Source organism: Onychomys torridus, chromosome 11, assembly GCF_903995425.1.
Source record: "Onychomys torridus chromosome 11, mOncTor1.1, whole genome shotgun sequence".
NCBI classification, from domain to species: Eukaryota; Metazoa; Chordata; class Mammalia; order Rodentia; family Cricetidae; genus Onychomys; species Onychomys torridus.
Genome location: NC_050453.1, coordinates 60,295,646 through 60,316,824, shown reverse-complemented (window position 1 = coordinate 60,316,824; position 21,179 = coordinate 60,295,646). Strand labels below are relative to the sequence as shown.

At 50.7% G+C, this 21,179-nt stretch overlaps 1 protein-coding gene across 2 annotated transcripts in view; it reads left to right on the top strand.

Annotated features, from left to right (window-relative positions):
- Pik3c2b (phosphatidylinositol-4-phosphate 3-kinase catalytic subunit type 2 beta) overlaps window positions 1-21,179 on the top strand; it is a 65,895-nt gene that overhangs the window by 41,570 nt on the left and 3,146 nt on the right. For both annotated transcript variants that reach the window (XM_036202155.1, XM_036202156.1), the window contains exons 13-32: window positions 219-386; window positions 909-1,020; window positions 2,208-2,350; window positions 3,498-3,686; window positions 4,860-4,953; window positions 5,089-5,183; window positions 5,564-5,744; window positions 6,500-6,607; window positions 7,211-7,303; window positions 9,017-9,146; window positions 10,156-10,292; window positions 14,119-14,288; window positions 14,670-14,826; window positions 15,130-15,239; window positions 16,280-16,481; window positions 16,924-17,048; window positions 17,716-17,833; window positions 18,357-18,438; window positions 18,790-18,896; window positions 20,867-20,995. In XM_036202155.1, the coding sequence (XP_036058048.1) occupies window positions 219-386; window positions 909-1,020; window positions 2,208-2,350; window positions 3,498-3,686; window positions 4,860-4,953; window positions 5,089-5,183; window positions 5,564-5,744; window positions 6,500-6,607; window positions 7,211-7,303; window positions 9,017-9,146; window positions 10,156-10,292; window positions 14,119-14,288; window positions 14,670-14,826; window positions 15,130-15,239; window positions 16,280-16,481; window positions 16,924-17,048; window positions 17,716-17,833; window positions 18,357-18,438; window positions 18,790-18,896; window positions 20,867-20,995 (2,650 nt within the window). The remainder of the gene's footprint in view (window positions 1-218; window positions 387-908; window positions 1,021-2,207; window positions 2,351-3,497; window positions 3,687-4,859; window positions 4,954-5,088; window positions 5,184-5,563; window positions 5,745-6,499; window positions 6,608-7,210; window positions 7,304-9,016; window positions 9,147-10,155; window positions 10,293-14,118; window positions 14,289-14,669; window positions 14,827-15,129; window positions 15,240-16,279; window positions 16,482-16,923; window positions 17,049-17,715; window positions 17,834-18,356; window positions 18,439-18,789; window positions 18,897-20,866; window positions 20,996-21,179) is intronic.

Here is a 21,179-nt window from a genome sequence, read left to right as displayed (position 1 = left end):
GCCTGGACACTGGGGGACCTTTTTGACTCAGGAGTTTCAGAGACATCTTTGTGGGTTTCTGGGAGTGCCTAGTAGGAACACCCAGAAGAGGTCCTGCTTACTTTGGGACCTGTCCTGGTTCTGTGGGAGGCTTACCTAGGAACCTATGTGCTGATACCTGACTTCTCAAGCCCTGCCAGCCCCAGAAGGCTCTTGATTTTGGTTCCCTTGTTTCCTAGGATCTGCTTTCCAGTGCAGGTGAACAGGCTGCCTCGGGAGACCCTGCTGTGTGCCACACTCTATGCCCTGCCCGTTCCCCCTCCTGGGAGTTCCTCTGATGCCAATAAGCAGAGGAGGGTACCTGAAGCCCTGGGCTGGGTCACTACCCCTCTCTTCAACTTCAGGCAGTATGTGAGCCCCAGGGGAGCAGCTTCTGGCCTTGGAAGAGATCAAGGGGGGGGTGGAAATAAAAGCCTGGTTGCTACACTCGGTGTCCCCTGGGAAGGGTTGGCCACATGGAGCTCACTGTGAAGTCCAGAGGGCCTCAACCCCAGTAGAGAAGCCAACACCCAGGTCTAGTGACCAGGACAATTGATGCAACCTGGTGGGTGGGGGAGGGGAGCATGGGACAGCAGTGTTCCTGTAACAAGTCATCTGGTCCTGTCATCAGGACTTTAGAGGTCATCTTTCCAGGCCTCTCTACCTCATGGAGAGATCCCAGCCAAGCGGTCATCCTGGTCAGGGAATGGTGAGCTTGGAGAGGCTTTCTTCCATGGGAGCCTTCTTAGAGATTAGAAATAAGAGCCGTGGTCTGTGGGGAGAATCAAAGAGACAGGGCTGGGGAAGATGCTTAACTAGAAGAGGTTTGGCGACAAGAGAGCAACCACTCACAGTGGTTGGTAACTCATCTCCCTCTCCTTCTACCTCAGAGTCTTGACCTGTGGCCGGAAGCTTCTAGGCTTGTGGCCAGCAACACAGGAAAACTCTGGTGCCCGCTGGAGTGCACCTAATTTCCACCAGCCAGACAGTGTCATCCTGCAGGTGAGACTCTCTCCCCCACCCAGCTGTCACACAGCACCAAAGTCAGCTCCAAGGCCCTCAGTGAGCTCTGGGTGGGAACTGCGGGCATGGGATGAGATGTGCATGTGAGGGCATGAATGGAAAGTATCCATCCCTCATTTCACATCATCCTCTGAAGGTGAGGTCTGAGACCTTTTCCACCCAGAGCTCACCCTGTTTTGAGCCCTCATCCTTCTAGGCCTGATCCAAAAAGGTGCTTCTCCTTGGGGCCCAAGAGAAAGCAATCCTGTTAGTCACTCAGGGAACCTGTTCTCCTTGGAGGAAAGGTACCCTTTCTCAAGCCCGTGAGATGCTGTGGGATGGGGTAGGGAATGGTCAAACTGACAGAATATGAAGTAGAAATATACAGAATGCATGCTTCGGGAGGCAGGTGTTTTTGTCTGGACTCTGTGTCCAGGGCCTAGAAAAACACCCAATTCATGCCAGGGTGCAGTGTGCTCTTGCTGAATGAGCGAGTAGAACTCCTTGGAGAACTCTGTCTTTCCGCTCTGATGCCCATTTTTGGAAGGATAGATATTCGGTGGCTCAGAGCAAATGACCACAGGTCCTAGAGTTAGTAGTTAGTAGATGCAAGGTGTGGTCCCAGATCCCCTCAGGCTGCAGTGCCTCCAGGACCACTCTAGGGGTTCCCAACTTCAGCCTGGGCACTCTCCGTGGCTTACCCTAGTAATACCTGCTGAGGGGTTCGAGTTGGGGCTTTTCCTGTCTTTAAGCAGCTCAAGCCAGCCTTTTCCACCCCTGTCCATTTCGCCTTCCTTTTTTTTTTTTTTTTAGGGAAGGGCTCAGATGAAACAAGGGCCTCTCTGTGACTCCTGACTGGCCTGGAACTTACTGTGTAGATCAGGCTGCCCTCAAACATACAGTAGTACCTGCCTCAGCCTTTTTCCAGGGTTAGGATTCCTGGCATAACCCACCACGCCAGGCTTCCTATGGTTTCCTTTCAGTTTTTGCTAAAAGTTACAGCTGGGACTTTGGGGATCCCCATGGACACCTGGGTTATTTTACAAAGAGCCTCAGGGAAGGGGAGGGAAGGACTGAGGCACCAGAGTGTGAGGGAACAGCCGGGGACCCAGGGAAGTGGCCATCGCCTCCACTGACACTGTCTCTTCTCCTTGCTGCTTCTGCTTCTCCTCCGATCCTGTCCCAAGATTGACTTCCCCACCTCGGCCTTTGACATCAAGTTCACCAGTCCCCCCGGAGACAAGTTCAGCCCCCGCTATGAGTTTGGCAGTCTCCGGGAGGAGGACCAACACAAACTCAAAGACATCACGCAGAAGGAGTCCCTGTACTGGTAAGGCCCTGGACCCCTCCGTGTGTGTGACCCAGGCTCCCTTCCCACTGTCTGTCCACATCAGCCTGACCCTTTACCTCCCAGCATCTAGTCCCTGCCCTTGTGCTGGAGGACTGGAGGCAGTCAGGGAGACAGTCATTGCTACCACCTAGGCAGAAGGTGGTGGCAGCCCCCAGACCTTTCCCTAGTGGACGTGGACGCTGGGGGAAATGGATAGGGCAGGTCAGGAAACGAGATCCGAGAATGTCCAGCCCCACACTGTCCCTGACACACCAACCAGGAGGACCAGAGCTTTGCCACTACCCTAGATACACTTGTCTAGTGGGGCAGCTGGTTGCTGACCTCATCGCCCTGCCCCCACCTCCTCCTTACCAACAGCCTTTGCATTTTTCTGGCCTTGTCACATTCCAAAAAGGACCAGGTGTCTTGGCAAGCTGGCAGCTCTCAGGAGTAAAGGAGTCCAGGCTGATCTCATCCTTGGGGCTGCTGTGTCCACCAGTCAGGACTGGAGAGGGAGGGGAGTTGGGGCTCTCGCTCATCTGAACCACTTCTCCAGGCCCTGCATAGCCCTGTGGATATGCTGGGCGGGGGAACACGAGATGCAGACCTCCCCGCCCCCACCCCACTCCTGACCCCTCACTTCATTAGCCCCTCAGCTCCTGTCTCCCATTAGACACCTGATCTCAGGCAAGTCCCAATTAGCTATGGACCCTATAAAGCTAAGAGAAGTCCCAAGAGGCTTCTCAGCTGCCCAAACCCTGACAAGTGTTGCCCACTGCCCTCTAGTGGCCCTACTCGGGAGTAGTACCCTCAGGGCATCCCCTGGTCCGGTTTTACTGGCCCATGTATCAACCTCGGTCTGACACATGTCCCTGAGATGGGATCAGAGCTGAGATTTGGACCCAGCTTTCCAAGCTTAGCTTCACATTGCAATCACCTGTGATGATTTAAAAATACCCAATGCCTAGTTTCTGGAGACATTGTGACTCAGTTGGCGTTGGGGTGGGACCTAGGCGCCAGAAGTCACCAAGCCCCTCGGGTGATTATAATGCACAGTGAAGTTGGGAAGCCACTGAATGGTAGGTAGTATGGGCAGCCATTGCCTAGGAATGTAAGTTCTCTGCCCACTCCACCGCTCTCCTCGCAGGCTCTCCGATGCTGACAGGAAGCACCTGTGGGAAAAGCGCTATTATTGCCACGAGGAGGTGAGCTCCCTCCCCCTGGTGCTCGCCAGTGCACCCAGCTGGGAGTGGGCTTGCCTGCCGGACATCTATGCTCTCCTGAAGCAGTGGACACACATGAACCACCAGGATGCCCTGGGGCTCCTGCATGCCACGTGAGTGGAAGCGCCTCCTTGTCCCGCCCTCAGCCCTGCCGTCACTGATGGGCCAGTTGGGGTTTTGCTTTGTCTTGTGTCTCCCCAGTCTTAAGATTGTGCTGTTCCCTGGAGTCCACCACTGTCATCTCCCGTACATGCTTTATCAGGTGTCTGAGCCCTCTCCTATGCACCCATCACATCATTAAATTGTAAATTTAATGCATGAACTTTTTGTTAAACAAACAATTTTGGGTTTGGTTTGGTTTTGCTTTTTGAGACAGGGTCTCATTAGCCCTACCTGGCTTGGGATTTGCTTTGCAGACCAGGCTAGCCTTGAACTCACAGAGCTTCAGAGATCTGCCTGTCTCTGCCTCCCCAGTGCTGGGATCAAAGGCGCGGGCCTCCGTACTCCAAGGGCACACACATTATTAGCAGAGCTCAGGGTTCCATCTTTTTTTTTCTTTTGAGGCAGAATTTACATATAAGAAGATGCCCGAACGTCACATAATCATCCACAGTTCCAACAAATGCTTTCCCTTGTACAGCCCAAACCTTTCTCTGAGTTCTGATTTTAACAGCCCTCTCTTCTCTTTTCTCCCAAAGAGTTCTTGGGGTCACGGGGCTCCCAGTCTGAGCTGTCATTTCTAGATTGTATCCAGGCCTCCCAGCTTATTTTCTTGCCATCTCAGCCATCAAAATGTACCTGCCTTTAGGACTTTTTGAGGCTACATCTTTGCTAATCCCTGCAAAACTCATTTCCCCGGGCTGTCTCTTGGCTTATATAAACCCTCACAGTTCTCCATTGCTTGCCTGGCAGGCTTTGTATTGTAGGATGTTACCCAAAAACATGCTTCACCCACTCAAGGGCTCCTTGACGGTAGGAATTTTTAACACAGTGGGAGTTAAGGACGAGGCTCTGGGAGTGGTGTGGAGGACTTTGCTCTATTTCCTTTAAAATGTCCAAGCAATAAGAAAGGCTGTTTTCCTGCTCTTCCCTGCCCAAGGGAGACTGTCCATGAGGTGCGGGGTGTGGGGGAACCACCGTCCCTAAGGACTGGATCCAGAAGAGAATACAGATCTTGAGGGGGGAGGGGCTAGAACTTTCCCTTCTCCATGCCTCTGACACCCAGGCTCACATCTCTGAGTTACAGCCCGTGATGGGGATTGTCAAGTCTCTGAACTCCTTTACAGCTTCCCGGACCAGGAGGTGCGTCGGATGGCCGTGCAGTGGATCGGCTCTCTGTCGGACGCAGAGCTGCTGGACTACCTGCCCCAGCTCGTACAGGTACGAGGACTCGGAGTTCCCATGCCCCGACCTTGTCTTTCTACATCTGCCCCTGGAAGCCACGGTCCCAGGGCCAGTCGTCAGGGTAGATCTCAGGTGGTTAATGAAGCCTCGCGTTTGCTTTCTTCTGAACAGGCCCTGAAGTATGAGTGCTACCTGGATAGCCCCTTGGTGCGCTTTCTCCTGAAGCGAGCCATCTCTGACCTGAGAGTGACCCACTACTTCTTCTGGTAAACTCACGGGCAGAGAGAAGGGAGGTAGGCAGGGTCTTTCGTGCAAACATAGTGCCCCTGTGGCAGGTAGGCGCCAGGCGCTAAGAGACCAGGCTCCAGTATGTTTACTGATCTACCCTCCTCAAGGAGGTCTTCATTCACCTCCGTGGAACTCGGGGAGTTTATATCCTCCTTTTCTATCCACCCATGACAGAAGCATAAAGTCAAGATGAGCTACAGAAGGGCTTCAGCTCCAAGACAGGGAAGACATTCAAAGTCTATTTCTCTCTGAGGTGTGGGGTGGGCTTTCTGAGTTGAGGCAGAGTCCCACCCTTGCCTCCCTAGCTCGATGCTGTGGCTCCTGAGTGGCCTGACTCCCCACTGGCCCTGCCTTGCAGGTTACTGAAGGATAGTCTCAAGGACTCTCAGTTCAGCATCCGCTACCAGTACCTGCTGGCAGCCTTGCTGTGCTGCTGTGGCAAGGGCCTGAGGGAGGAGTTTAACCGCCAGTGCTGGCTTGTCAATACCCTGGCCAAACTGGCCCAGCAGGTCCGAGAGGCCACCCCATCTGCACGCCAGGTAAGTAAGGCTGCCTCTCCCTGTCCCTATTTCTAGCCGAGGCTTGAATGACTAGGAGTTTGCTTCTCGGGCATCCTGAGAGGCAGGATGGAAAGGGACCATCTCCGATTTAGAAATTAGAAGGAGGTGGCTGTTACCTGCAGGCCATAAGCAGATAGTCCCCAAGCTGGCCACAGCTCATGAATGTGTTTTGCTTGGAATGCAAAATATTAGGATTTTTGACTTAGCTGTTTGCCTTAAAGGTTAGGCATACTCGTGTATGCTGTCCACAAGCTCAGTCAGTAGGTGAGGGCTAAAGTCTGGTCACCTTTTGCTGTGGGGAGCCATGGCTCAGGACCGAGATGGGTGACAGAAAGGGGCACCTTTATCTGTTTGTGTGAAGGCACTATGCCACACCAGCAGTGCTTCTGGTTGCTGACATTTAAAACTTGGGAGATCATTGTCTGTAAGTCTGGATCTTTGGCTTCTCTTAGCAAAGCCCAGAAGGACTTTAGCCCTTGTGATGTCACTTACCCTCACTCTATGCCTGCTTCTTCCCTCCTCCTGGTTGCCTTGCCTCTGTAGAAACTCAGCTGTGCTTCTTGAGCAAGTCTGGGACCCAAGCAGGCGGTGGCCCTTCCCAAGCATTTCTCAGAAGTTGTCCCTGTTACTTAGGCACAGGACTAGGCTCCTTCCTCTGGGAGATAGATGCTTAGCCCTCAGTGGAGCCTCTGGGCCTCTTACCTCATCCCCACTCTCCCCTACTCCTTCTGAAGGGCATCCTTCGCACGGGCTTGGAGGAGGTGAGGCAGTTCTTTGCCCTCAACGGTTCATGCCGTCTGCCGCTTAGCCCCAGTCTGCTGGTGAAGGGCATTGTGCCCAGGGTGAGTTTCTGCTAGATGAAGAACTTCAAAGAATGGGGAGGTAAGGGCCTCCTTACTCTGTCTTAGGAGAAGAGGGTGGAGGGCAAACAGACGGCCTCTTCCCAGCTTGACTGTGTGTGAACTTGGCCGACAACTGTAACTGTGTGCAGGGCAGAAGAACTGGGTCAGAGGCTGGGTCTCCCTGGTGAGGCTGAGGGTGGTGAGCTGGGGAAGGTGGTGAGGATGGCGGCTCTTAGCCTCACTGCCCAGCACAGGTCTGTTGGTTGGTTGTTTCACTTCATTCTCACAACTCTTAGGCATGTGGTCCTCTTGTGGAAGTGTAGGATGTGGGGGGTTACCAGAAGTCACAGACTAGTAAGTTGTATACAGAGTGAAGGGAGGAGAGTGGACAGTCAGATGTTAAAGCCAGGGTTCCAGCAACCAGGAGGAGAGAAGCAAGGAAGGGGTGTGGACTTCGGGCTCCGGGGAAATCTAGATGTCATGAGCATGTCCTGGGTGGACCAACAAGAAGGTAGACATTGTCCTGATCCAACGTGAAGAGAACATTTTCCTTCTTGAGCGTGGACCACCCTGACATGAGCCACCACCCTCTCCATGGTACAGGACTGTTCCTACTTCAATTCCAATGCGGTCCCCCTGAAGCTCGCCTTCCAAAATGTGGATCCCTTAGGTGAGAACATCCGGGTCATCTTCAAGGTGAGAATGCTCCGCCCAGCAGGGTGTGAGGGCACAGGAGGGATGGCCGTGGGGCAAGCCTGGGCTATATAGTGACTTCCAGACCAGGCTGGGCTAGATATGGAGGCACTGTTTCAAAAAACATAACAAGGCAAAAACCCTGTCTCGAAAAACCAAAACCAAAACCAGCCAAACAAACAAACAAAAAAAGGCGGCAAAACCAATACTTTAGTCATGCCTAGCAGGGGTAAGAGCAGTGAGAAGAAGAGAATGTTAAAGACTGGCAGGAAAGGTCTGAACTGTCCCGTTTTCCTGTCTTCTCCTCCCCCATTGCCTCCTCCTCCATCCTCCCTCCCTCCCCATTGCTGGGGATTGAACTCAGGTCTTTGAGCATCCCAGGCAATGACTCTAACCACTGAGCCATATCTCTAGTTCACTCATGCTGCCTTTTAAAAAAAAAAATTATTTATTAAAATTTTTTCCATTTTACATACCAACCCCAATTCCCCCTCCCTCCCCTTCTCCCGCCTCCTCACCTCCCTCCCACTCTGCCCCCATCCACTCCTCAGAGTGGGTAAGGACTCCCATCATGCAGTTGAAGGAGAAGCTAGCCCCTCCCCATTGTATCAAGGCTGAGCAAGGTATCCCACCACAGGGAATGGGCTCCAGAAAGCCAGTTCATGCAACTGGGATAAGTCCTGGTCCCACTGCCAGGGACCCCACAAACAGATCAAGCCACACGACTGTCACCCACATTCAGCACGCCTAGTTCGGTCCCATGCAGGTTCCTGAGCTGTCAGTCCAGAGTCAGTGAGCTCCAACTAGCACCGGTCAGCTATCTCTATGGGTTTCCCCATCAACTCATGCCGCCTTTGAATACTGGGAAGACTATTGGGTAAAAGGGGATTCTGATCAATTCTGCATGGCCCCAGAAGGCTAAGAACAGCGTTAGGAGAAACAGAGGCACTGGATAGCTCAGAATATGGGAACCCTGTCTGGGAGGCAAGGCTACTCCCACAAAATGCCATGGGTAAGGCAATGCTCGGGTTCTGGAAGAGATTGTGGCTGGCTGCTGGTTACACTAGATGAACTCATGTTTCCCTCTGACTGGCTCCTCCGTGGTTCTGAGAAAGAAACAAATGAGTGTGCAGGTAGCACACACCTACCCAGGGCTCAGGAATGGAACATGTGCTCAGCATTGATGGGGCTCTTGGTTCGATTTTTAGCACTTAAAACGTAAAAGGAATGTACTCTGTGACTAGATCCTTATAGCACAAGTTTGTTGTGTACTGTAGTTAGTTTCTGATCTGGTAGAAATGTTTTTAAAAGGCCTGGTGAACCAGACATGATGGTGTGTATCTGTAAGCAAGAAGATTGCTGGTCAAAACCAGCCTGGGCTGCCCAGAGAGAACTTGTCTCAGACAAACAGGTCTAGTGATCAGGAGGGTTTCTTGCAGAACAGAAACCATAATTCAGTTCGGATGGGGATGCAGCCATGGGGGAGGGAGAAGGGAGCACAGCAAGGGGCAGACTGCAGAGGTCAGTGTCTCAGCTCCTGTTCCTTAACCTCAACCTCCTGAGGGCCAGATCAACAGGTGAGTGACAGAAAACCAGGAAACTGCAGTCTCTCCCTGCTGCTGCTGCTGCTGCTGCTGCTGTTTGGGATGATGTGGGGTCTGGGAGCCCGGAGGAGGGAGTGGAAATGGATTTTAATGACTCCTCTTCCCTCTGCAGTGTGGGGATGACCTTCGCCAGGACATGCTCACCCTGCAGATGATTCGAATCATGAGCAAGATCTGGGTGCAGGAGGGGCTGGATATGCGCATGGTCATTTTCCGATGCTTCTCCACTGGCCGAGGGAGAGGTCAGTGGGGAGTCGGGCAGGGCACCCCTTCCCTCACTGCCTGCTTTCCCAGCATGAACAATGGAGAATAGAAGGGCAGGACTGTTCCATGAGAAGATGTGGGGTGACTTGAAAAAGAAAGCAAAACAAAACAGACCTGGAGGCATAGCAACCTCTGTGGACTTTGGATCTTCATCAAGCAATCCAATTGTAGTTTTGAGATGGCTGTAGGAAAAATCTGAAAATAGGCTGGCTTCAAGGGCCACTGTTAGGTTTTTTTGGATGTGACAAGTAGGTGGTTATTATGTCCTTGTTCACTATATTTAAAAGACTATTGCGCCGGGCGGGGGTGGCGCATGCCCAGCACTTGGGAGGCAGAGGCAGGCGGATCTCTGTGAGTTCTAGGCCAGCTTGGTCTACAAAGCAAGTTCCAGAACAGCTAGGACTGTTACACAGAGAAACCCTGTCTCAATAGATAGATAGATAGATAGATAGATAGATAGATAGATAGATAGATAAATAGATTTTTATAGATAGATAGATAAATAGATAGATAGATAAATAAGTATCTATTGCATGAAGTGGTGTGTCTAGAGCAGAGAGTAGTAACAACACACCTATAATCCCAGCTCTCTGAGGTAGGAGGATCAGAAGTCCAAGGCCAGTTTGGGCTACAGAGTGAGACCCTCCAGCTGGAACAACAGGAACTAGGAAGCTCACTGGGTAATGGAAGATGAAATGAAATTAGCCAAAGTGTTGATGATTGCTGAAGCTGGGTGATGGCTGCCTGAGAGTTGAATAAAAGCCCTGTATATATTTTAAGAGTTCCATAGTAAAATCCGAAAAAGAGAAAAAGAAGCAACCTCATGACCTGGGGAAGCCTAGAGCCAGTCTAGACTATGTGGTGTGGGCGTGGTCTTCCTCCATCATGGAACCCTCCTGCTGGCAGACTTTGTCCAAAGGCTCTGGGAAGCAAAGTTAGACTTCCTCACTCTGTTCTGAAGCCTGAGTCTGACCCCTTCTCTCTCAGGGATGGTGGAGATGATACCCAACGCCGAGACCCTGCGCAAGATCCAGGTAGAGCATGGGGTGACTGGCTCCTTCAAGGACCGTCCCCTGGCCGACTGGCTGCAGAAACACAACCCTGGGGAGGATGAATACGAAAAGGTAGGTGACTGTGGCTTATGGCTCCGCTACCACCAGACCTGCACACACACAGATTAGCCAGCTCAGCTTTGCTGAAGGAGGTGCTCTTTGTGGACCGATGTAGCTAGAGATGGGTCAGATGACAGTTGTAAATTAACACTTTCTTTTGGTGTTGGTCAGAGAAACTTCCTTGGGTCTTATAAGCTGCCCCCCACCCATCCATGAGAGCTTGCCTATATCTGTCCTTATTATGCATCCTGGCCAGTTCCCCTTGCACTCTCAGAAGGATTCGGTGGTAAGAAGATGGTAAGAAGAAGCTCTGGGTATCATTTTAACCTAACCCCCTTTTTTGTGGGCATGAGTCAGGTGCACGCCTTGCTCCAAGCAGTGGGGCTGGTATGCAAGACTGTAACTTGAAGCCAAGATTGAGGCTAGTGATGAGAGCAAAGAGGCTGGCCCCTGACTAGAGGGAAGAAGGTGAGCTTCCAGGGAACGCAGCGCCTTGGTGGTCTGCTGCTATCCATGGCCAGTCCACCGCTTCATGACTGTGTAGTCTTTGGATTAATGAAGTCTGGAGTGAGAGTGGAAAGGGGCAGGTTACAATAAAAATACCAGACTGTGGCACATACGTTTAATCCCAGCACTCAGGAGGCAGAGGCAGGTCGATATCTCCGAGTTTCAAGCCAGCCAGGGCTGCATAGTGAGACTCTGTCTCAAAAACAAACGAAAATGCCAGAATGTTAATTTCTATAAGGCTTGCTTCTAGGGAATATAAATAGTAATTTATGTTGATCGATGCGTTTTATTACGGAAGGAAGATGTGCAATGCAGGTATCCAAATTGTAACCAGACTATGTCTGATGGATGTGTGATCGGGTGGTCTTAAGTGGCCCTAGCAAGCTTGTGGTTCCCCAGGGTTTGTTTGTTTGTTTGGTTGGTTGGTTGGTTGGTTGGTTGGTTGGTTGGTTGGTTGGTTTTTCGAGACAGGGTTTCCCTGTGTAGTTTTTGGTGCCTGTCCTGGATCTCACTCTGTAGACCAGGCTGGCCTCGAACTCAGAGATCCACCTGGCTCTGCCTCCCGAGTGCTGGGATTAAAGGCCTGCACCACCACCGCCCTGCGTTCCCAGGGTTTAATCCCTTAGCCCCTCTGCTCTCTAACACACTCTTGACCGCCATGCCCTCTGTTACACTTTCTATCTCTGCTCATGTACTGATGACTCCAAAGACCTTCTTGTAGCTCCTTTTTCCATGCAGCCTAAGCCTCTCTAGCCCTGGCCTGCTGGAGTCCTCTGCAGCATCTCTGCTGTCATCAAACCCCGTGGAGGCAAAGCTTAGTTCCCTTGTCTCTACTCCCCTCTTGAGGCCTGCTTGTTTTGTGTTTCCCGTCAGAAAATGTAGGATGCTGCAGTCACCCACACCAGAGCCACCGGCTTCTTCATGGTCCCTCTGCCCGGTTTCAGGAACTTAAGTCCAGAGCTAATTCATGTCACAGCTTTGCTCTGGGTTTTTCAGAGGCTCCTCCCAGATGAATCCAACATCTCCATCACTGCCTTTGTAGTCCAGCCTGGCTCCAGTGTAGGGGACACATGCTCGTGTTTAGCGCCTTGACACCATAGAACCCTTTGGCCTAGAAAGCCAGCCCCTCTTCCTCAGCCTCAAACACTGCTCCTTCTATATCATGCGACTCCACCTTGGAGGGGACTGTTGCTTCTTCTCTTCCTCCTCCAAACCCATGTGCTATTATTTATGCCCACATGGTTTTTCAGGTGCCAAAGGCCACCATAACAAGTGCTGTGCTAGGTGTTGGAATTGTAATCACTCCATGCCAGTGTACCAGCAAGTCATAATAAACGTGGAAATGTCTACAAGCACATACCTGGAAGCTGACTTCGTTAATTTTTTTTTCCCCTTTTGGTTTTTCAGACAGGACCTCACTCTGTAGCATAGCTCAGGCAGGCCTGAAACTCACAATCCTCCTGCCTCAGCTTCCTGAGGGCTGGGATTGTAGGAATGAGGCACAGTGCTAGTAGTTTCTTATGGTAATGCCTAGAAAAGAACGTGACTATACTCAGTAAACAACAACCATATTTCACCAGTGAGACTCAAGTTAGGGGGACCCCATATAAATTGAGGTTCATACCTGCCCAACTCAGGGAGGAAGTAGGGAGAGTGCAGCCATTACTGGTGGGCACCAGTACATCTTTCTGTGATCAGCCAGAGGCCTTATTTAAAATAGAAAGAATACCATGACAGGGCAGGTCAATGGAGATGTTAAGTCAAAACTGGGGTTGGATGGGCTGTGCTCCTTACCAAGTAGTTTCTTTTCATTCATAGATTTTTGCTGTCTAAGAAATGGTCTTTCCATTACAGAAGCTGAATTCTGTGATATCTGTTTTGAGAGTCACTATGTAGCTCTGGCTGGCCTGGAACTCATTATGTAGACCAAGTTAGCCTAAAACTCACAGAGGCCTACCTCTGCCTCCCAAGTGCCATCACGCCTAGCCCCTCCTCCTCCTTTTTTTTTTTTTTTTTTTTTTTTTTTTGTGCATGAACGTGAGTGAGTAAGTGCACACGCTCATGGGCATGCATGCTAAGGCCAAAGCAAGACACCAAGTGTCTTTCTCTGTCACTCTGTTCTTTACTGTCTTTAGGTAGGGTCTGTTGAGGAAGGAACTGGAAGCTTGCTGTTTTGGGTAGGTTGGCTAGTGAGCTCTCAGCCTGTCTGTGTCCTGTCACTTTGGGGTTACAGGCTCGCATTGGTCCTGGGGATTCTAACTCAGGTCCTCATGCTTATAGCACAAGTGCTCTTACCTCAGCCCCTCCCACCCCTAGAGCCCCAAAATATCTCCAACACATTTTACCAAATAGAGATGTCTGATTTTCAAGTGCAGGAAGTGTGAAGCTGTCTCAGCTCTTCTTTGGAGCTCAGGGTTTTAATTAGGGAAGCATCTAGCTGGTCCCAAACACTAAGGGAATGGAGTGTTATCTGGGACAGGAAGAAGGGTCATGTACCAGGCTTTTTCTTTTGGGCCACCAGCCAGCTCCCAAGGCATGACACAGAGACTTAGTTTTGAATGCTCAGCCTAGTTTAGGCATGTTTCTGGCTGGCTCTTTTAACCTAAAGTAACCTGTTTCTCGTTACCGACCTTTGGCCTCAGGGCTGTTTACCTTTTGCTTCTGTATATCTTACTTTTACTGCTTCTCTGTGTCCGGCTGGCATCTTGCCCTGGGCATGTCATTTCCTTCTCTTTCTCCTTGAGCCTAGATTTCTCCTCCTATGTATTCTCTCTGCCTGGCAGCCCCGCATACCTATTGGTGTTCAGCTCTTTATTAGACCAACCAATCAGGTGCCTTAGGCAGGCAAGGGGAAACAAATGTAACACATCTTTACATCATTAAACACACATCCTTACACCCTTAAACAAATACAGCAGAAACAAATGTAACGCATCTTTGCCTAGTTAAAATAAGATTCTACAACAGGGTCAGGTGCCCTTAGTTCTGATACTCAGCAGCCACTCTTGAGTAGGGGTTATCACAACCTGTTGGAAAAGTTTTAAGCATCAGCCTTTCTGTCCACTAAGGTCACCCAATCTGAACTGCACATGCCCACTGTCTTTCCAGCCAAAAAACCCAAATTCAGATGAAGGGTATAGATAATAGACATATAAACCTCCCATGTCCTACTTCAGACTACATGGACGATGGAGGTGTTTCTTTGTACATGAGCCTGTGCTTTGGTATAGGGTGAGGATGAGCAGGCAGGTGCTGGGTGCTGCTGGAGTTCACATGAGAGAGAAAGGTCAGAACTGGCCGTGGCCCCACCTCCTGCCTCCACTCTCCACAGGCTGTGGAGAACTTCATCTACTCCTGCGCTGGCTGCTGCGTGGCTACGTACATCTTGGGCATCTGTGACAGACACAATGACAACATCATGCTGAAGACCACCGGGCATATGTTCCATATAGATTTCGGCCGCTTCCTGGGCCATGCGCAGATGTTTGGCAATATCAAGAGGTAAGTGCCCCCCCTACTATGAAAGGCAAGAGTAGTTCAGAGCTGGGGCACAATACTGTGATGGAAAGCAGCTGGGCCTCAGAGCACTGACCCTGGGTGAGCCTCTCTGAAGAAGAGAAGACTGATAAGGAGCTCAGGTTCATGCAGAGCCTTGTGGAAGGTGAGGATCAGCTGATCCCATGAAGAGGGGCTGAGGACTGAGCATAGGTACAGGTACCTGAGCTTCAGCAGGGACCCCAGTTGGGTAGCTGGGAAAAAGCATCACCAGTTCCCTGGTTAGAACACATGATGAGGGGTGAAGGAGAGCAGACCCTGGTGGAGCTTACAAGGTGACCTTCCTTCTCCATGTTGACCTTCTACCTGGATGTTCCCTTGGCGCAGGGACCGGGCCCCCTTTGTCTTCACCTCGGACATGGCGTATGTCATCAACGGGGGTGACAAGCCTTCTAGCCGCTTCCATGATTTTGTTGACCTTTGCTGCCAAGCCTACAACCTCATTCGCAAGCACACCCACCTCTTCCTCAACCTTCTGGGCCTGGTGAGGAGCTCATCTCTCAATGACCCTCCTTATTACCTGGCTCCATCTTTAAGACTGCCCGGGGTTTTTCCAGAGGATTCCTGGAGATTCATGTCTCTCAGTTGTGCTTTCTGTCTTCTTAAAGGCAGGGACCCAAACGACTAGGAACAGTGATGCCTGACCCCCTCACTTAGCCTTTCAGATCCTGTGGTCCTCTAACCCCTGTCCACAGCATCTGTCTATAACCCCAAAAGATCATGCATGGAGCCTAGTACAGAAAACCTTGCCTCAGGGTAGAGAGCAAGCCCTCCTTTCTTCTTCTAGATGTTGTCCTGTGGCATCCCTGAGCTCTCCGACCTGGAGGACCTCAAGTATGTGTATGATGCCCTGAGGCCTCAGGACACAGAGGCCAATGCCACCACCTACTTCACAAGGTAACACACAGCACAAACCAAGGCTGCCCACCCAAGTGGTGCATGGGCTGCTGAGTTGGCAGGGGCAGGCTGGGCAGTGGGAAAGGCTTAGCCCAAGTGGTAGGGCCAAGACTTGGATCACCTGTTCCAGCTTTGCCTTGGTAATCATTTTGTTCCTGTTTACATTCTGGGGCTAATATGTATAAGTAGGGCTATTAGCATCTCTCTCCTCCTCCTCCACCTCTTCCTCCTCCTCCTCCTCCTGCTGCTGTTTCTGCCTCCCAGTTGCTGGAATTAAAGGTGTGCACCACCACTGCCTGGCTCTTATCTGGGTTCCTACCAGATCCCAATCAGAGACTTTGTCTAGGTGGCAGTGTAGAAGCTGGATTTCATAATAGGTTTTATTGATTTATTTATTGTTTTTCAAGACAGGGTCTTTCTGTGTAGCCCTGGCTGTCTAAGAATTTCTTCTGTAGGCCAGGCTAGAATTGAAGGAGCTCAAAGATCCACCTGCCTCTGCTGGAATCACACCCAGTTTATGATATTTTCTAGCTCTTTCGGTCAGACCCTTCCCCTTTCAGGAGACATCACTTAGAAGTTAGTCTTTTTGAGCAGTGCCTAGTGTGGCACTGGGATTGCATTGGATAGTACTATGTAGACATTTGCTGTCCCAGGTTCCCTCCTACCTTGTTTTGAGTGTCTTTGGCAGGAGAAATAAGAACTCAGGATTCACAAACACAAACTGCATGACATAATTGTGTCGTTCTTGTGCTCCATGAGACTATTACATTGGGAACCTAATTTGATCTGGTGGTTAATTTCAGGACGCAGGGCTGGGCATGGTAGCCCACACCTGTAATCCTAGTACTTGGGAAGCTGAGACAGGAGGATCACCATGAATTTGAGGGCAGCCTGGTTTACATAGTGAGATCCTGTCTACCCTCACCCCCACCCCAGCCCTTCACGCCCAAATCTCAGGAATATCTGTTTGGATAGCTGTCAAGGCAGAGGGGAGGTTGGGTCCATGGTTACATCCTTTGTTTCCCATCCTGCACAAACAGGTTGATAGAGTCCAGCCTGGGCAGCGTAGCCACGAAACTCAACTTTTTCATCCATAACCTGGCTCAGATGAAGTTCACGGGCTCAGATGACCGGCTGACCCTTTCCTTTGCGCCCCGAACACACACGCTCAAGAGCTCTGGCCGTATCACTGATGTTTTTCTCTGCCGTCACGAGAAGGTCTTTCACCCCAGCAAGGGCTATGTGAGTGTTCGCCCCTCTGACCCTCTGTCGCTTCTTGTCCACCAGTCTTCTTGGCTAACTCTTTCTTCACACCTGCGCAGTGGGCCCTGGCCTTTACCAAGGCTCTTGTACTGGGAATAATCCCGACAGACCAGTTTCCTCCATTAAGTGAGCTGCATAGGTTCAGGCGGCTGAACTGGTTTGTAATTCTGTGAGCCACACGTCCTGTGAAACACAGGCAGGAGGTCTCTGCTTTCAAGTTCCTGCCTGAATGCAGCCTACCCTCTTTTCTCCACTGGAGACTCTTCTGAGACCCTTTTCCTTCTGGAAAGCACCACGCGCGCGCACACACACACACACACACACACACACACACACACACACGTGCACAGGCACACAGGCACGTCTGCTCCCCTGTCCCCTCTAGTAGGCAGGTGTCCTCTCTGAGTTTTGGCCTTTGCAGATATATGTGGTAAAGGTGATGCGAGAGAACGCTCATGAGGCAACTTACATCCAGAGGACGTTTGAGGAGTTCCAGGAACTGCACAATAAGCTGCGCCTGCTCTTCCCTTCTTCCTTCCTACCCAGGTAGCGCCCCACCCCCGACCCCCGCGCCCCCATCCTCTTGAGCTCAAAGACACGGGGGAGGGAGGAAGGATGGAGCTAGCAGGCAGGCTGTTTCAGAAAGGACTCCTTCAAACTGAGGATCTACCTGCTTTACTCTGCTAGGCAGGGGGGTTTGGTGACGAGTGCGCCCCCTGCTGGCTGTTATTGCCAGCCAGTCCAGCAGCCTTGCTCTCGCCTGAATGCAGAGACTGAATGCAGAATCGGTGGTTGAGATCTAACAGGTGTGATGCTTTAGTTCGGCAAGATGGAAGGAGTTCTGGACCTGGCTTCTGAGGACATTCATGCAGCATTGCGAATGTCCTCAGTGCCACAGAACCGTACCCACAAGTCTTTAAATGCTTGATGATTAAAATGCTGGAATCGTCTGGGGTCCCAGGAAGAGTGAGTGTGCGTGCGTGCGTGTGTGCGCGTGTGTGTGTGTGTGTGTGTGTGTGTGTGTGTGTGTGTGTAACAGACTAACCCACAGACGTGAGCACAGACTGGGGAGTCTGGTAGGAGTCAGGGAGGCAAGGGTCCCTCAGAAGAGAAGCAGCTGGGAATTGAGGATCCGGTAAATAGAAATATAAAGGAAATAACTAAAATCTTCATCCTCACGCCCGCTAAGTCCCTTGTCTTCCTGCCTTCCCAGCTTCCCTAGTCGCTTTGTGATTGGCCGCTCCCGGGGAGAGGCGGTGGCTGAGCGGCGGAGGGAGGGACTAAATGGCTACATCTGGCACTTGATCCACGCAGCTCCCGAGGTGGCCGAGGTGAGCGCTCGGGTGTGGATGAGACTCGGGGGAGGGGCCTGAGTCCCGGGGAGGTCTTCCGGTCTGTCTGCCTGGTGAAGGACCAGTGCCGGCTCTACTGAGGACTAGAGAGCGCGGTCCGTGGTGGATCGAGCCTCAGGCCTAGGTTTTTTTTATTTCCTGTGTTTATTAGAAACACTCTTCCAGAGAAAGGCTTGTGTTCCAGCCCCAGGCTAACTCTGTCTCCTCTCCCCAAGCGGGTGTGTTGATAGAGGAACAGAGAAGACAGGAGTAGACAGGTGGTGGCACACGCCTTTAATCCCAGCACTCGGGAGGCAGAGGCAGGCGGATCTCTGTGAGTTCGAGGCCAGCCTGGGCTACAGAGCTAGTCCACGACAGGCACCGAAGCTACAGAGAAATTGTCTCGGGGAAAAAAAAGTGTGTGTCTGTCTGTCTGTGTGTCTGTGTGTCTGTGTCTATGTCTAAATAAGCCCTTCCTGGGTCATGTCTTACTGGAGTGGCCCTGTTTTCCGGTCTGTTCCAGTGTGATCTGGTCTATACCTTCTTCCACCCCCTCCCCCGGGATGAGAAGGCTTCAGGCACCTGCCCCGCTCCAAAGTCCTCAGGTACGGAACCTTCCTGGAGTCAGTCTCCCCAAAACACACCCCCGCCTCTTTGTCAACTTTCTTTCCTGTTCACTTGTTTACTTTCTGGGGACTCTGGTTTTCCTTTCGGGCTGTGGTATCCACAGATCTATGGCTGAGTTCCTTAGGGATGGATATTTATTCAGTGATAACCCCTCTCAGATTGGGTCCACTCATCCCAACCCAACTCTACATTGCATTCCAGACCCACGTGAGTATCAGAAACCAGATAGGCTGGGGCAGGACTTCAAGAAGAAAGTAGAAGTGTCTGCCTGGCACCAGTCAGGGGCACTTCTGGCCTATGGATCTTCTCAGCTTCCCTTTTCCCTACAGATGGGACATGGGTCCGGCCGGTTGGGAATGTCGGTGGGGAGGTGAAGCTGTCGATTTCCTACAAAAACAACAAGCTCTTCATCATGGTGATGCATATTCGGGGCTTGGTAAGTGCAGGCACACCCTCATTGGGTCCATTCTGCTGGTAGTTTTGGATGAGTCAGTTCTCCGCTCCCGGATAATGAGAGTAACCACAGATGTTTACTGAGCCTCCAACATAGGCTGCCCATGCCAGGCCTGCGGTTGACCAGGCCATTCGAGACACAGCTGCTAGCTTGCTGTGGTTTATACGGCTGTATCCTGGGAACTGTGAGCCTCTTTATAAGATGATGTTGGTGCCTCTCTTCAGGGGTTGCTGTGGGGATGAAGTGAGATAATCCATGGGATGCACTTGCCTTTCTGAGCAGTACTGTTGTTATGGTAATTATGGTTTTATAAAAGAGAGGCCTAGTGGGCTTGCTACCTGGTTATAGTAATAAATATAGATAAGTGAGTCTAGACAGGCAGCCACTGGACTTCCTTCAGACATATTCAAGGCAGTATATAATTAATTTTGGCACAGGTTCTAAGAACATTATGAATGGGAAAGGAATTTTTGTTGAACATTTACAGTGCCCAGCATCCGATGTTGCTTATTTTGAATACTGGAACACCAAGTCACAGCAGAAGTTCGTACTTTGGAGTCAAAGAAACCTTGGTTTCGTGTTCACAATGGGCTATCACTCACTCATTCAACAAATGTTATCTGGTGCCTACTAATACATTAGCCCTTGATACAGGAGAAGTCAGAACACCGCTGTGCCCCAGGGTACTTACAGTCTACTTATGAAAGGGCAGACCATAGAATAGACAGGGATAATAAATGGTGTGTCAGTGGGTTGAGGACTGTATAAGAAATAAAGCAGACCAGGAGTCCCAGGGGAAAGAGGAGACCTCAGTGATGAGATCTGTACAAAGACCTAAGGAAGGGAGGGAGCCCCCTGTGTAAATCTGAGAGAGGATTGATAGCTTCAGATCTGCGGCACAGTTAGGTCTAAAAGCCCAGACTCCAGGAGAAAGCCTGTGTGTCTTCTAGTTCCCATTGGCTACAGCCCAGGGTAAAGGGTGAAGGAACCAATGGGCATATAGAAGGCTCTGGCTTCAGTCCTGATGGAGATCCTTAGAGGTCTTTGGGTAAATGTGCTGTGTTCTGACTTAAGTGTCAGGTTTTTAAATTTACTTACTAATTTTTGTGAGACAGGCCTTCAATCCAGCCCAGACTAGCCTGGAACTGGAGCTCCATGTAGTCTATCTGGCCTTGACCACAAGGCAGTCCTCCTGACTCGCCTTCCAAGTACTAGGGTTTCAGTCATGAAATGCTACTCTCAGCTTTGACTTAAGGATGAGTTTGGAGACTGTGGGTTGGACCCAGGTGCTTAAAAACAAACAAAAACTAGAACAGAGTCAACCTGAGTGAATCAGTAGCCCACGGACCTTGACCAAGCAACCTTCTCTCTCTGACTCATACATACCTCTACTTGTTAGGGCTTAAAAGGGACCAAATGACAAAATAGCGTGGAGAGGAGATGCCCAGGGAGAGTTGAGGGTTCATTTAATCTATTACAAGCCAGGCATAGTGATGCAGTCCTCTGATCTCAGCACTCAGGAGGCAGAGACAGATAGATGGATTTCTGTGAGTTCAGCCTGGTCTATATAGCAAGCCCTAGGACGGCCAGGGCTATGTAGAGAGATCCTGTCTCAGAACATTAAAACTGAAAAATCACACACACACACACACACACACACACACACACACACTTTTGTTTGTTTGTTTTTTGTTTTTTGAGACAGGGGTTCTTTGTGTAGCTTTGGAGTCTGTTCTGGAACTTACTCTGTAAACCAGGCTGGCCTCAAACTCACAGAGATCCTGCCTCTGCCTCCCGAGTGCTGGGATTAAAGGCGTGCACCACTACCGCCTGGCTCATGTATATATATTTAATATAATCATGGTAGATCATTTTATCAGCATATCTTTAGGGGTTGGCTGGAAAGTGGAAGAGACTGTGGAATCTTCATCTTCTATTTCATTGCATTATAGCAGCCACTCCAGGATGGGAACGACCCTGACCCCTATGTAAAGACTTACCTCCTTCCTGACCCTCAGAAGACCACAAAGAGGAAAACCAAAGTGGCCCGGAAAACTTGCAATCCTACCTACAATGAAATGGTGTGTGGAAACTGGGGGAGAGAGGTGCAGGGGTTGGCAAACCACTTCTTGCTTTTTCTTTCCTTTTTTTTTTTTTTTTTGGTTTTTTGAGACAGGGTTTCTCTGTGTAGTTTTGGAGCCTGTCCTGGAATGAACTCACTTTGGAGAGATCCGCCTGCCTCTGCCTCCCGAGTGCTGGGATTAA